General features: G+C 33.3%; 1 protein-coding gene across 1 annotated transcript; it reads right to left on the bottom strand.

The window, feature by feature from the left end:
• Positions 1 to 2,364: 2,364 nt before the first annotated feature.
• Positions 2,365 to 3,393, bottom strand: LOC136036661 (mucin-2-like). Its single transcript, XM_065718963.1, has one exon. It carries the CDS (start codon positions 3,391 to 3,393, stop codon positions 2,365 to 2,367), a length of 1,029 nt encoding a protein of 342 aa, XP_065575035.1.
• Between the last annotated feature and the right edge of the window lie 9,877 nt (positions 3,394 to 13,270).

The raw sequence follows: 13,270 nt of genomic DNA, 5'->3' as shown, positions 1-13,270 counted from the left end.
TCCAAGTAATAAAAATTCTGGAGTATCGCTGATGCTTTTTCTTTGAATGTCACCACGTCAGCCTTACCGTCAATAGTTGCAAATACTAGCTGGTCACTGAAATATTCCAGAAGCTTGCTCTTCAAGTACTTGTTACAGTACGGTTCAAGATCTGTCCCATTCAAAAGCTCTCCCATTCTAACAACAAGTTCACTGACTGTATACTGTTCTTCGTCATTTTCTTCAAAAAAAGTAGCCAGCTTCAAAAACGCCTGATATCTTTTCATCGTGACCTGGTCTCCCCCTTTTTGGACTTTTTTATCTGGCTCAGTATCTTGGAGTATTCCAAAAAGTTCTTGCGTCGCAAATCTGGCTGGAATGCTCTTATTTAATGGAAACATAGAAGAACAGGCTGCGTGATAAATGGCGTCAACTGCGTGCTGGTCTGACACTGCACATATTCGGTGGAAAACGTTATTTGACCAATCATCATCACGGCTTTTGCACACTGCCTTTATACTCTCTTCAAAGTCTTTAGTCCGAACCTTGTACCACTCGTGTCCTTTTCTGTGGGTAGTGTGGAGATTTATCCTTGTAGTGCAGAAAAAGCAACTCTCTTGGAAGTTGAAACTTGGAGTCCGTGATCGGAGTACCACTGTTTCTGCTTCCGTCTTTTCTTGCAAGGTTCTTCGTCTCTCATTCTCAATTTTCGACAGGTATATTTTGTTTGTGAAAGTCTTTCTGCAAGCAACATGGACTTGGTTCCCTGCCTCGACAGAGATGCTGGTACCTCTCGTTTTGCTAGCTTCATTGATCGCCGTAGCTCCTTTTTCTGCCAGTACCGACGATTCTGAGGTGTCTATTGAACCTTCACAAAGGGGACATAAAACTGCGGTCTCAGCCATCTAAAAAAGAGAACTGGGAATAAGTGAGCTGTCGGTGAATGTTACAACGAAAACCCTCATTCTGAACCGAAAAATTCGTGCTCCTCTTCGAAAAATACCCCGTGATCGTGTGTCGCTTGATTTTTTTTTTTTTTTTTTACTTCATACAAAAACAAAAACAAAACATAAAAAAGAATTAAATGATTAAACGTGATGTTTCTGTCTAATAAAAGAGCACAAAAACAATCGTTTCTTAAAAGGGAAACCATCAATAAACTACTTTTCTTTTCACGGTTCCACATTCTCGGATTCTGGAAATATCTAAAAAATAGGCGCAAAAAACGTGAAAAAAGGGAATTTCGCAACGGGATGGAGATTTAGATTTTTGATATGTTGTAGAGCTCTCTTTTCTGAACACAGTGGTGCAAAAATAATTTCTGTACCAATTTTTTCCTGGTTCGACCATTTTTTTCCGTATCTTTCCCCTACTATCAGGTGTGTGATAGTGTTTGGTAGTGGTTGTCTTTTGTCAGCCCTTCATTGCAATCTAGTTACGAAATGGTAACTTCCCGCTGTGTAAATATAAACAATGATTAATTTTTAGTTTATTAATTTTTTTTTAGGGTAAAAGCTTGAAAAAGCCCTTAGATATAATACTCTTGACAAAAAAGATATAATTGGAAGTGGTATATTGTTCCACACATTAAGTTTAATAAGTTTAAACAATAAGTTTAAATGATCGATTCTTGCGTAAATGACGACTAAAAAAGCCCGAAAAAGGTCATATGTGCGAGAATGCTTGCTTGAGGGTGGGTCAAACATTGAATGTCACGGGATGTGAATTGAGAAAAGATAATACTAAAAAAATCAACAAAATATAGAATTAAATCACATTTTTTGTGCTCCCTTTTCTCTGTATTTCGAGCTGACTAAGATCATTCTCTAGGAAAACATCTCTAAGCATTGCCTAACAAGGAGAAGAAAGATTGTAGGTGCCTCTGATTCTAATTTCTTACTATAGCCTTTGAAACTTCGAACACGCTATGCATAATCCAAACTTGAACAGTAGATAATTTAGAATTTTGTGTTGTAGCCAAACACAGTCAAATAGGAAATTTAGGTCAACAATAGATTATTATTGCTGCTTTTGAAGCTCCGATCTAACATGAAATAGAAAATAAAAAAACTAGCACTTAAAGTAATTGAAATATAAAAGAAAACTGTATGACAACCATAATATTTTCGTGTTTCTTTGAACATTGATCGATATTTAAAAACTAGCACTTATAGTAATTGAAATATAAAAGAAAACTATATGACAACCATAATAGCTTCGTGTTTTTATGAACATTGATCGATATATCTTGTAGTCATTAATTGATATAAATGCTTTTCCGAGTTTAAAGTCGAAGCTGTACAAGTGTTGTTTGTTACCAAATATTTGAAAGCACCCACCCAATTCTTGAAGGAGTTTCAAAGCACTCTGTATGTCATGTCGATTTCAGCTTATTTTTAATAAAAATTCAGGATCATATGTGCCTAAAATATCTTTATCAAGATAATTTTGAAAAGTGTCTAGTTCTGCTGAGCTATTAAACTTGTTCAAGATTGTTTTGCTTTCTGTGGGATTAACTTTCTTGTCTTTGGAAGGTGTAGTAGTAGTTTTAGTAGTAGATGTACTAGTAGGTATAGTAGTCTGTAAAGCAGTCGGTGTTATCGGTCCAGCAGTTGTTGCAGTAGGTATTATATTTGAAACAATAGTAGATGAAGTAGTAGGTATTTTAGAAGGTGCAGTCGGTGTGTTAAGTGTAGTAGTCAATTTAGCTGTAGGTGTGGTTGTAAATATGGTAGTAGGTGTGGTAATGTGTGGGTTAGTAGTTTTGGTAGTCGGTTTAGTAGCAGGTACAATGTTGAATACCTTAGTTGGTGTAGTACCTGGCTTAGTTTCGGTAGTAGGTGTAGATGTTGTAGTAGCAAGCATGGTAGTAGGTGTTGTAACATATATGGGAGTGGATATGGTGGTAGCCGTGGCAATAGTCGTTGTAGTGGTAGGTGTATTCAATGTGGTAGTAAGCATGGTAGTAGCTCTTGTAGTAGGTGTGGTTGTAGCTACAGTATTAGATGCAGTAGTGGGTTTAGCAGTCGGTGTAATAGTTGATGTGGTAATATATGTGGTAAATTTGGTAGTCGGTTTATTAATAGATGCAGTAGTAGATATAGCATTAGGTGTAGTAGTAGATGGAGTAAAAGGGGTAGTTAAAGTCCTAGCATTCGTTGTAGTCGGTCTAGTAGATTTACTAGTAGGTTTAGTCTTTGAAATAGCAGTAAATGCAATAGTAGGTGTGGTAATAGGTGTACTAGAAGATATAGTCGTCAATGTAGTCGGTTTAGTTGGTGTGGTATAGGGTATGGTAGCAAATACAGTAGTAGGTTTTGTAGTCGTTGTACTAATCGGTGGGGTAGTATGTTTAGTAGTAAATTTTTTTGTCTTCCTAATAGTTTCTTTCCTAAGACTTTCTAAATCCTTCATATTGCATAAATTTTGTTCACTGTCGGGAAGGTTGTAACCTACGAGCAGTTGACATGTCACGAGACGCTTTCGTTTAGAATCTTTTTTTTTGTATTTTGTAGCAAACAAATTTTGTCGCAGGTAGCGACTGAACACCTTTCCACTTCGATTTTTCCTTCTGTATTTTTATGTTAAGATACCCAGAAATGATTAGTATTATAAGATAATAATTTCTCTCCTTTTAATTGTTTTCGGAACTCATACAGACCTTTAATTGATTCAATATTTACTGCGGCTTGGAGTCCTGGATCTGTTACATCTTGTATTGTTTTACACCAAGTTTCATCATCTTAATAAGTTTCTTTAATTGGTTCTTTTTTAATACTTCTTTCTCTTTTAAAAACATAACAATACGGAATTTGTTTTCCTTGTTCTTCTACAATATATTTTATTGGTCTGGTTAAAAGATTTTCTCCATAGCTGTTACAATAGTTTGCATTGTCATCATAAAAATTAGCAAATACCGCATTCATAGAAATCACGTTAAATAATAATATAGATTTCATATATAAATAATTTTTTTAATGATAAGTATTTAATAAATAGATAACTATAAAATTACTTGACGAGTTCATTGAATCAAAAGAAAGAAAATGATTTATTATAAATTTTTAGGTGCTGTAAAACTATTATTCAGACAACATAAATTTTTTGTAGTTTTCATAATAACCTGAACGATCGGAAACTGAAAACAAAAATAAAATCTATCTTAAACTAACTGTTGGTTTGGCACTTCACGCCCCCCCAAGCCCGAGAAACGACTTTCCGCGCGCGAAAGTCGTTGCGCGCCATATCATTTACGTGCCATATTAGTTACGTAATCTACGTATCTATAAATAAACAACTTATTTATAGATATGTAGATTTGATATTTATTACATTTTTTAGTTCTAAGATATTTAAACCGTATTTATAAATGCAAACGACATCATACATGGATCGGCCTCAAAAACAAGGGGATTGTCTAGAAACGGTGGTTTCAATAATATCCACAAAAAGATTTTCCAAAAACGAAAATATGATGCCTTCATAGGTAAACCAAACACCTGTCTGTGAAATTTATCTTTAAAACCAACATAAAAGAATATTCATTTACCAGGGTAACCAACTTCATAATAACTTCATTATCGAACCAGCAAAGGTGAAATCTTGTGTATCAAATCGAAGTGCTTTTGTAGTTTAAACCTTAATGTATCTTCGTACTTTCTTACATTTAAATTCGAATAAACAGAATTGATATGGGACATGAGAATTTTTAGATGCTATATACGATAGACTAGATTATACTTTTTTTGTTTGAGAATTTTCAGAGCTTTTCCTTGTTCTTATTTCAAATTAAAGCCATTGATCACGTCCTACTACTCACAACAAGATTCCACAGGGATCCTTCACGTCTCATCTACATTGCTATAATTTTACTTACAAATAATACTCTCCTAAATTAGACGTTTTATATGTCCTTATTACCTCGTTGGCGATTTATCTTTAAGCATCCTCGTTACAGTTTCATAGACGATTACAGGTTTATTGCATCATGTGGTTTTGGGACCTATTTTTTAACCTTTAGGGATTAACTCAGATTTTTACAGATTTATTTTTGTAATGAAGGTACTCTTCATTGCTGCACAGAAATTCATGTTAACTTATAACATGAAATTTTGAATTTTTCAGTCACACCAAGAAACAAATTAAACCCTTTAAAAATTTAAAACAAAAAGAGAGAAAAACAATCACTATTATTCATTGAATGATTTACAATGTAAAGAATAGTAAGACTCAAATTTGTTAAGCTCTTAGAAAAATACCTGTTATCTAAAGATAAGAAACTTTATTTTATAGAGTAGGATTAATAATTACAAAAGTCCTAATCTGCTTTCAGGATGTAATAATGTATTTTAGGAAATGTTTTTGCACATTATTTTCCACAATTGATATTGAAAGTTATACCTTATTAATGCGGTGTTGAGGACCTCTAATAGGCATACTGGGTTTTATCAGCCTTGTTTATGAATCGGTGAACTCAGGTGTATACATTTCTGAGCATGCGAGTTTACAAGGATTAGTTCTTGGTTGATTTAACACTGACTCTGCTGCAGGAAAATTTTAGAAATATATTCAAGAAGAAACCGGTCGAAATAAAACGGATTAACTTATACTTGGATTGATGCACCATTCCAACAGTTAGCCCTTTATACTAGCACACAAAATTTTAATCTAAGGTGAAATATATCTCACGTATATGTACGTTTCAGTATATCACATAATAATAGAAGACCCGCATAAATGATATTATGAGCAAGACCACATTTCAGTCAAGATTATCTAGCGTTTGCAGAATCTTACTACCTTCCAAACTTGGTCTTCACTGCCACTAATACTAGAATTACACTCATGTTATTCTTTGTGATAAAATTTACCCCTGCGGGCTATTCGAAAAGATTAAATTTTTGGTAAGAGAGCAGTAGCGTCATGCAACGCAGGTTGGATAGATACATATCATCTTGTTTCTCTTGATGTCTGACTTGAAAGCAAATACTTAAATAAAGAGCTGTATCTATACAGACCTAATGCATTTGGAGATCCCTCACGGCCGATCTTCCTATAGCACCGTCAAAATTTAAAGTTTGAATGGTCAACTTCTAAACCCGAAATTGGTCAATATGATCAATCACATTATGCTTGTTATGATAGGACTGACTTTATATCTGACAAATGTGTTCGGCCTGGTACGTTGAAATAGGTCTAAACAAAACAAAAGCAAAAACTCACGAGTTTGGAATTTACATGCAGTGAAAGCAATGACAATGTGTTGCTTTTAGAAAACTTTGAGTGAGGGTAATCTGTTTGAATTGTGGGCTCTTGATATTTGGCTAGGTCCACGCCCTTTAAGTCTTTTAGAACGATCTTGCGGGATTGAAAAAAAACTAAAAAAAGCGATCATACAGAAGTTACCTCAAGGACCATCCCCCCTATACCTAGGTGTGCATTATACTATTTTTAAGAAAGCTTTCATACAATGTCTGTTGGGTTTATCACCAGTTGTTAATTTCTAATTTCCTTTTTTCTCAGAGAATCGTGTAATTTGTGATACAGGAACTTTTATATGTGGCCTTATGAAAAGGTGGCCAATGCATCTGAAGATTCCTCATGGCGGATCGTCCTATAGCACCATCAAAATTGAAAGCTTAAATGGTCAACTTCTAAGCCCAGAATCGGTTAATTTGATCCGTCATTTCTGTAAATGAGAACAGGTTCAAGTCCCATTCAGAAAAATCAATTCTTATGATGGGACTTCTTCGGAGGGCTTATTTGAAAGTTTTTATACCAAACACTCAAGCAGAGCCTCAAGGCAATAAAAGTCCCAATTAGTTCCTAACAACGAATATTGTAACATCGTTCAGATTTAGAAAGCTATTTTTTGGAGTTTCATTATTGATTTGCCATCCGACCAGTCTACAACAGTTCAATTTTAAGCCGGATTAATTTTGGAATATATTATAACATTGAGAGTGCAGATATATTTAACCTGTGTGGCTTTTTGCCAAGTTTTCGTTAGTCAAAAAGATTTATCTTTTATGGACTATTTGAATAGGAACTGCGCGTGAAGTGCACTGTTGAGTGCCGTGCAGATTTGAAAGTGGGCTGACCTCACTTAAAGGTAAACACTTTATTATAAGTTTGATGCTGAAGATATTCATTGAGTCAGAGACTGATTTTCAGAGACTGACTATGCAGAAGGGAGTGATCTCGAAAGTCAAATGCCGTAGTACTGGCTGAATTTTTAAATCCTTAAATTGCTGGGGATAGGTGATTCGAGTATACGCACTTCCCACAGATTCTATTTGCTGCAGGATAATCGTTACAAGATCAGAGTTTAAAGCTATTTGGTTACGCAATGATGGATTCTATTTACATTTGCCCTGTGCTAAACTTTTTACAGCAACCAAAAGCGAAAGACAAAGACACAGTGATAAAAATAGCTACAAAGTTTTTTGGGAAATAGGCAATCAAATAGGCGATAGAAGTGTGCAAAACTGCTTTGGACCTTGACGTCCTTGATAAACGTAGAGGTACGCATCCTTTAGCTACTTTTTTGAGCAATTTTTTCGATTTGATCAGTAACCGTGTAGAGCGTGGTATCCAATTGCCATACACGCATTGCTTTTCTAATACAGCGAAATGCCTTCTATTTTTACCATTTCTATCAGCCGCAAGCCTGGTTTCTCGTCGCAAACATGACGTCATTAATGTATTTTCATCTTTTTTACTTTTTTTATTTTCTTGTTTTTTTAGTTTTTCTATTTTTTTATTTACCTTTTTTAGTTGTTTTTTCTTTTTTTCATTTTTTTTTGTTTTTACTTTTTACCTTTTTATTTTTTTTTTTAGTTTTTTTCTTCTTTAGTTTTTAGTTTACCAAAGGGGAAACACCTGGAGGAAACACCCGAGCAACGCAAAACCAGGTATATATGCAAGTTTTACGTATTTAAAAATGTATTGCACCTTGCACAGGTGTTACTGGGGCACGTTCCGGAAAAAAACTAAAAAATAAATAAGTAAAACGAAACAAATAAAAACAAAAAACTATAAAAAACTAAAAAAAAGTTAAACAACTAAAGAAACTAAAAAGAAAAAAAGGAAACTGACAAAAAACTAAAAAAAGAAAAACAATAAAACAGAAAAAAATAAAAATAAAAAACAAAGGATTACAAAAATTAAAAAACCTTAAAAAATAAAAACAAAACTTTGAAGCTTAGTAGAAATCATTGTTAGAAATTGGACTTGCTTAAATAATCAAATATCTTTGAAAACACTGCAATAAAACAAACGGGACAATGAGAAGCCATATATAGAAGCCTGCAACGTGCCATGCTGGGGCCCGGCGGTGAAGCCGCTATGACTCAGTTATGTGTACTGTCTGCAGTTAGAGCACAAGGGACAATGAGCATCCATATATAGAAGCCTGCCGCGTGCCATGTTGGGACCCAGCGTTGAAGCCGCTGGTACCCAGCTATGTATACTGTCTGCATTTAGAACACAAGGGAAAATGCGAATCCATACATAAAAGCCTACCCTTTGCCGTTCTGGGCCCCGGCGGCGAAGCCGCCGGGACTCAGCTAGTATATCTATACATCTGTCACTAAGTATTATGACTATACTTATCTGTCACTAAGTATGATGTCAATATATAAAAAAACTAACAAAAAAAATTAAAAGAATTAAAAATTATCTTCTATTAAAAACCTTAAAATGTTTTCAGCTCAGTTGCTGGCAATTGGTAAGGGAAAGCTTCCAGTTGACTCAATGGCAGGTCGTATACAATTACCTCCTGAATTCTGTATAGTGACGTCAAAAAGAGATCTGGTTGAAAAGGTATTTCTGAATTTTCTAACCAGTTATAAAAATCATTAATGGCTAAGTGAACAAGCAATTCTGGCAGCCAAGAACAAAGATGTCCAAGAAATCAACAATATTGTTCCGACCAAGATTCGAGACCAGGCAGTCATTTACAAGTCAGTCGACACAGTTCTGGAATCAAATGAAGGCGTTAACTATCCATCAGAATTTTTAAATTCTCTGGATCTCAAGGATATATTTAGGCGTACCAATAATACTGTTGCAAAATATTAACCCACCAAAGCTTTGCAACGGCACGCAACTTGCCATAGAAAAAATAATGGAAAACGTAATAGAGGCAACAATCTTGACAGGGCCTTCCGAGGGTGAGGCAGTTCTTATTCCTCGGATTCCCATGGGTCCAACTGATCTGCCTTTTCAATTTAAAGATTACAATTCCATATTCAATTTGCATTTGCAATCATTATCAACAAAGCTCAAGGGCAATCATTAGAAAAATGCCGTATAGATCTTATTACGGATTGTGTGTTCCATGGACAATTATATGTTACATGTTCTGGAGTCGGTAAAACGGACGATCTATTTATATGCACAGACAATAGGACTGCGAAGAATGTTGTGCATCCACAAGTTTTACGCAGTTAAAAATTAACACCTTGCATACGTGTTGCTTTAGGGGGCTTAGGCTTCCGGCTCAGAGAGAAATTTACAATAAATAAATAAACAGTTAAATTATAATAGAGTAAATTTGATTACAATAAAAACAAAATTGAAATAAGGTATTCAAGTGTAAACCCATTTGTTGATCAAGTGCTTTATTTTAATGTAAGGTGTAGGAGTATAATTAAAAAAAGTTAAATAATCATTTTGTGGTGATGGAACTATAAAAAGATTGTTTAATAAACAGTAAAGAATTTTAAGAAAACATAAAATTTTAAAGGAGATTAGTCTGAAGGATTTCAGACTACAGCGGGAAGGGTGATATAGCGACGAAGACCACACTTCTTTTCCATAACAAACAAATGCAAAGTAGAAACAATAGGGAAAATCTGTTCAAGACAGTAGAAATAAGTTCTGTGAATATTTCGGCCCTATGTCCAAGGGCTGTTTTCACCACAATACGAGAACAAGAGAGAAAATATGTATTTATAAATAAACTTAAATTAAATTGTGAGAATCAAAACTAAATAATTTTATTTTAAAATTTTTTAAAAAGAGCCCTAGCATCCTACTTCAACGAAGTTCAACCAGGACTGACCAAGAGAATGAAGTGAGAATATCAACTCATTCAAACTAAAGAAAACAAAGTGATTAAATGGAATTTCTCATAGCCAACCTTATACATACAACATAGCAGCCTGTCTCTAAGGCCTTTTCGTAGCTGGCTCAGTACTATTATAAATCGTCTTAGTAAAATATTTTGTTAGATCATTTTTAATTAAATTTGAATATAAAGAATTTAGTGAATATTCTCCTAAGTCTCTGTTCAAAGAATTATTATTATTTATTTTGAGATTGATTTCGATTGATTCTCGAACCACCTGTTCTATCTCCAAATCATTACTGAGGAGTTAAGCTTTTTCAAAAAGTATGGTGTGGGACGGATTATTAAATATGTGCCGACCTAAGGCAGAATCAAAGGAGTTTTTGGATCTATTTGAAATTAATCCCTTGTCTTTGTCTTTTCAATGCTGTTGTAACCACTTTTCTAGATTCTGATGGGTCCTGCCAATATTGTAATTTCCACAGTCACAGGGTATTTGATAGACCCCTCTTTGGCGAGTAATTGGGGTCTTATCTTTACCGGAATTTAAGAAATTAACGATTTTAAAATTATTAGTAAAAACTATGTACAGATTATTTTTTGTGCAAATGTTTTTTTAATTTTGTTGTGATCTTTGGGATATACGGAAGATAGACAGTATTTGAGGGCTTATTAGTAGCATTGCATTGTGAAATATTTTCTTCGATTTTACAAGAATGTCTTTTTATTCTACGGTTAATTATTTTATTGACAAAAGCAATGGAGTATACATTACCAAAAAGAATATATCTGATATTCTTTCTTATAGGATTCTCTTATAGGATTTCTTATAGGATTCTTATCGCATAATAATTTTTTTTCAATCCAATTTTTTTATAGAGGCATTCCTTGGACAAGAAAAAATCGTGGCTAAACAAATTCCTTTCTAATCTAAGAACTTGAGGAGAATCAACAGTGGTCAGGTTTTCCAGCAAAAAAGTTTCCAACGATTTTCTCTCTGAAGAAATTATATGTCGTTTGTTTTTGTCCTTAATAATATGGACTTAGGTTTTTAACTGTAGTGTATGGGCGAATTGTTCTTCTTTTCAGGTATTTGGATGTAATTTATTTCTTAAAGACTTGGGAATAAGGTTTTTATTCCTACAGGATTCTAAAAAATTTTGTTGATTGATAATATTTGCATGTTTTTTACCTAGACTAATAAAAGAAAAGATATCATAGGTCAACTGCTCCCCATGGGCTAAACGAAAATAGCGATGAAGACAATACTGCCTTTCCATAACAAACAAATACAAACTAGAAACAATAGGGAAAATCTTTTCAAGACAGTGGAAATCAGTTCTGTGAATATTTTGGCCCTATGTCCAAGAGCCGTCTTCAGCACAATACGGGAAAAAGAGAGAATATATATATATACATATATATATATATATATATATATATATATATATATATATATATATATATATATATATATATATATATATATATATAATGTAAGAGAAATCACCAATGCTACAGCACAAACACAAAAAAAAAAGAAAAAAAAAAGGAGACAGAAGGATAAAAGGAAGACTGTTTTCCTAAATTAGTGATTAATATAGACCAGCACTTGAATGAGGCCTTAACCCTACTCATCCATACAATCAGATAGTTCAAACAGCATAGCCACACAAAATCAACCATAAAGAATAATCCATGGACAGGCAGTTATGTCGTCAATAAGTATAAGTCGTCATTTACCAAACAATAGAAAAAATAATATAGTCAAATAATTCAGAGGCAACACCCAACATAAGGGCTCATCAGGAGAATACACTGGCCTATATAGGGTTTCGCCACTCTAAATTCTCTACCCAGAACAGTGTTGTGGCTACCACAGAATATCCATGGCATCCCCGCGTCAGGTATCACCCCCAAAATACATGCCTATGAAAAAAAACAGCAAATGTAAAACAACCAAGTAAAACCAAAAACAAGCTTATCCTGTTAATATATCCCTCCTTTTAGCAACAATAGGTAAACTAAATATTATAAATTTTACCAAATCACAAATATTAACACATTGCAAAAAACCTGAATGAACTAAACAATTATAGAATTCATCTTTACCATGTGGCTAATTTTTTAGAAAATCCGCTCAATTAGAAACACAATTCAAAATAAATGGCACTGTGACAACATTTCTCGAACCTCCGAAATTAGTTAAAAATTTCTTTAAGTATTTCTAGATAATTCTTTTGATATTTATTTAAAAGTTCGTTATAATGAAAACTAAATTTGTTAAATTGCCAAGTTAATTTATTTGCAGAAAAACCTCTTGATATCAATTTTTGGCTTAAGATTTTACATCTATTTTTAAAATCAAAATAATTACTACAAATCCTTGCATAACGAAGTAACTGTGAGAAAAACGCTGAATATGTGATATTTGAGTGTATATTACTTTCAGGGAATGGGAAACTAATCACTTCAAAATCAAAATCATCCGTTTTATTATACATTTTAAAACTTAATTTTATTATTATCACAAATATTAATATTTAAATCTAAGAAATGATCTTCATGACCAGCGCCATGACTAGGCTCAAGAATAAGCTCTGATGGATATATATTTTTAGAAATATCAATGAAATCCTTACAATTTAAGACCAAAATATCATCTAAATATCTTTTATTATTTGACAAAGCATGTTTTAAATTAATTGGATTATTCTTATCCATCATATATTTATATTCTAGTTGACTTAAAAACAAGTCAGCTATAAATGGGCTGGCATTCCCCTCCATGGGAATTCCCATAATTTGCTTGTACAAATCACCCCTAAATCTTATATAAGTATTGTATAAAACAAATTCCAATAACTCAAAAATCATATCCAAGCTGTAACATCTCAAGTTAACTGTAGTATTAAAGCAGTTTGTCCATATAGCTTTTTTATTATAAATGTCTATTGTTAAGAACCTTTTACTAGATAAGAGGAAAGATTTCTTTATAACAGTTTTTAAATTATCAAACACTAAATTAAGTGATAAATTAGTATACATTGTCGCAAAATCGAAAGACTCAGTTCTTTTAGCTGAAACCATTGTTAAAGAATCTATCACCTGCAGTGAATTATTAACACTCCAATATGGATTAAAATTCATATTGGATTAAACAAATAAAAGATTTGTTTGGTGAGGAAGAATTAGCGACAGTACTAGAAGGATTAAAAA

This window comes from Artemia franciscana, chromosome 15 (assembly GCF_032884065.1).
Source record: "Artemia franciscana chromosome 15, ASM3288406v1, whole genome shotgun sequence".
Lineage (NCBI taxonomy): Eukaryota > Metazoa > Arthropoda > Branchiopoda > Anostraca > Artemiidae > Artemia > Artemia franciscana.
This window is presented reverse-complemented; position numbering and strand designations above follow the sequence as displayed.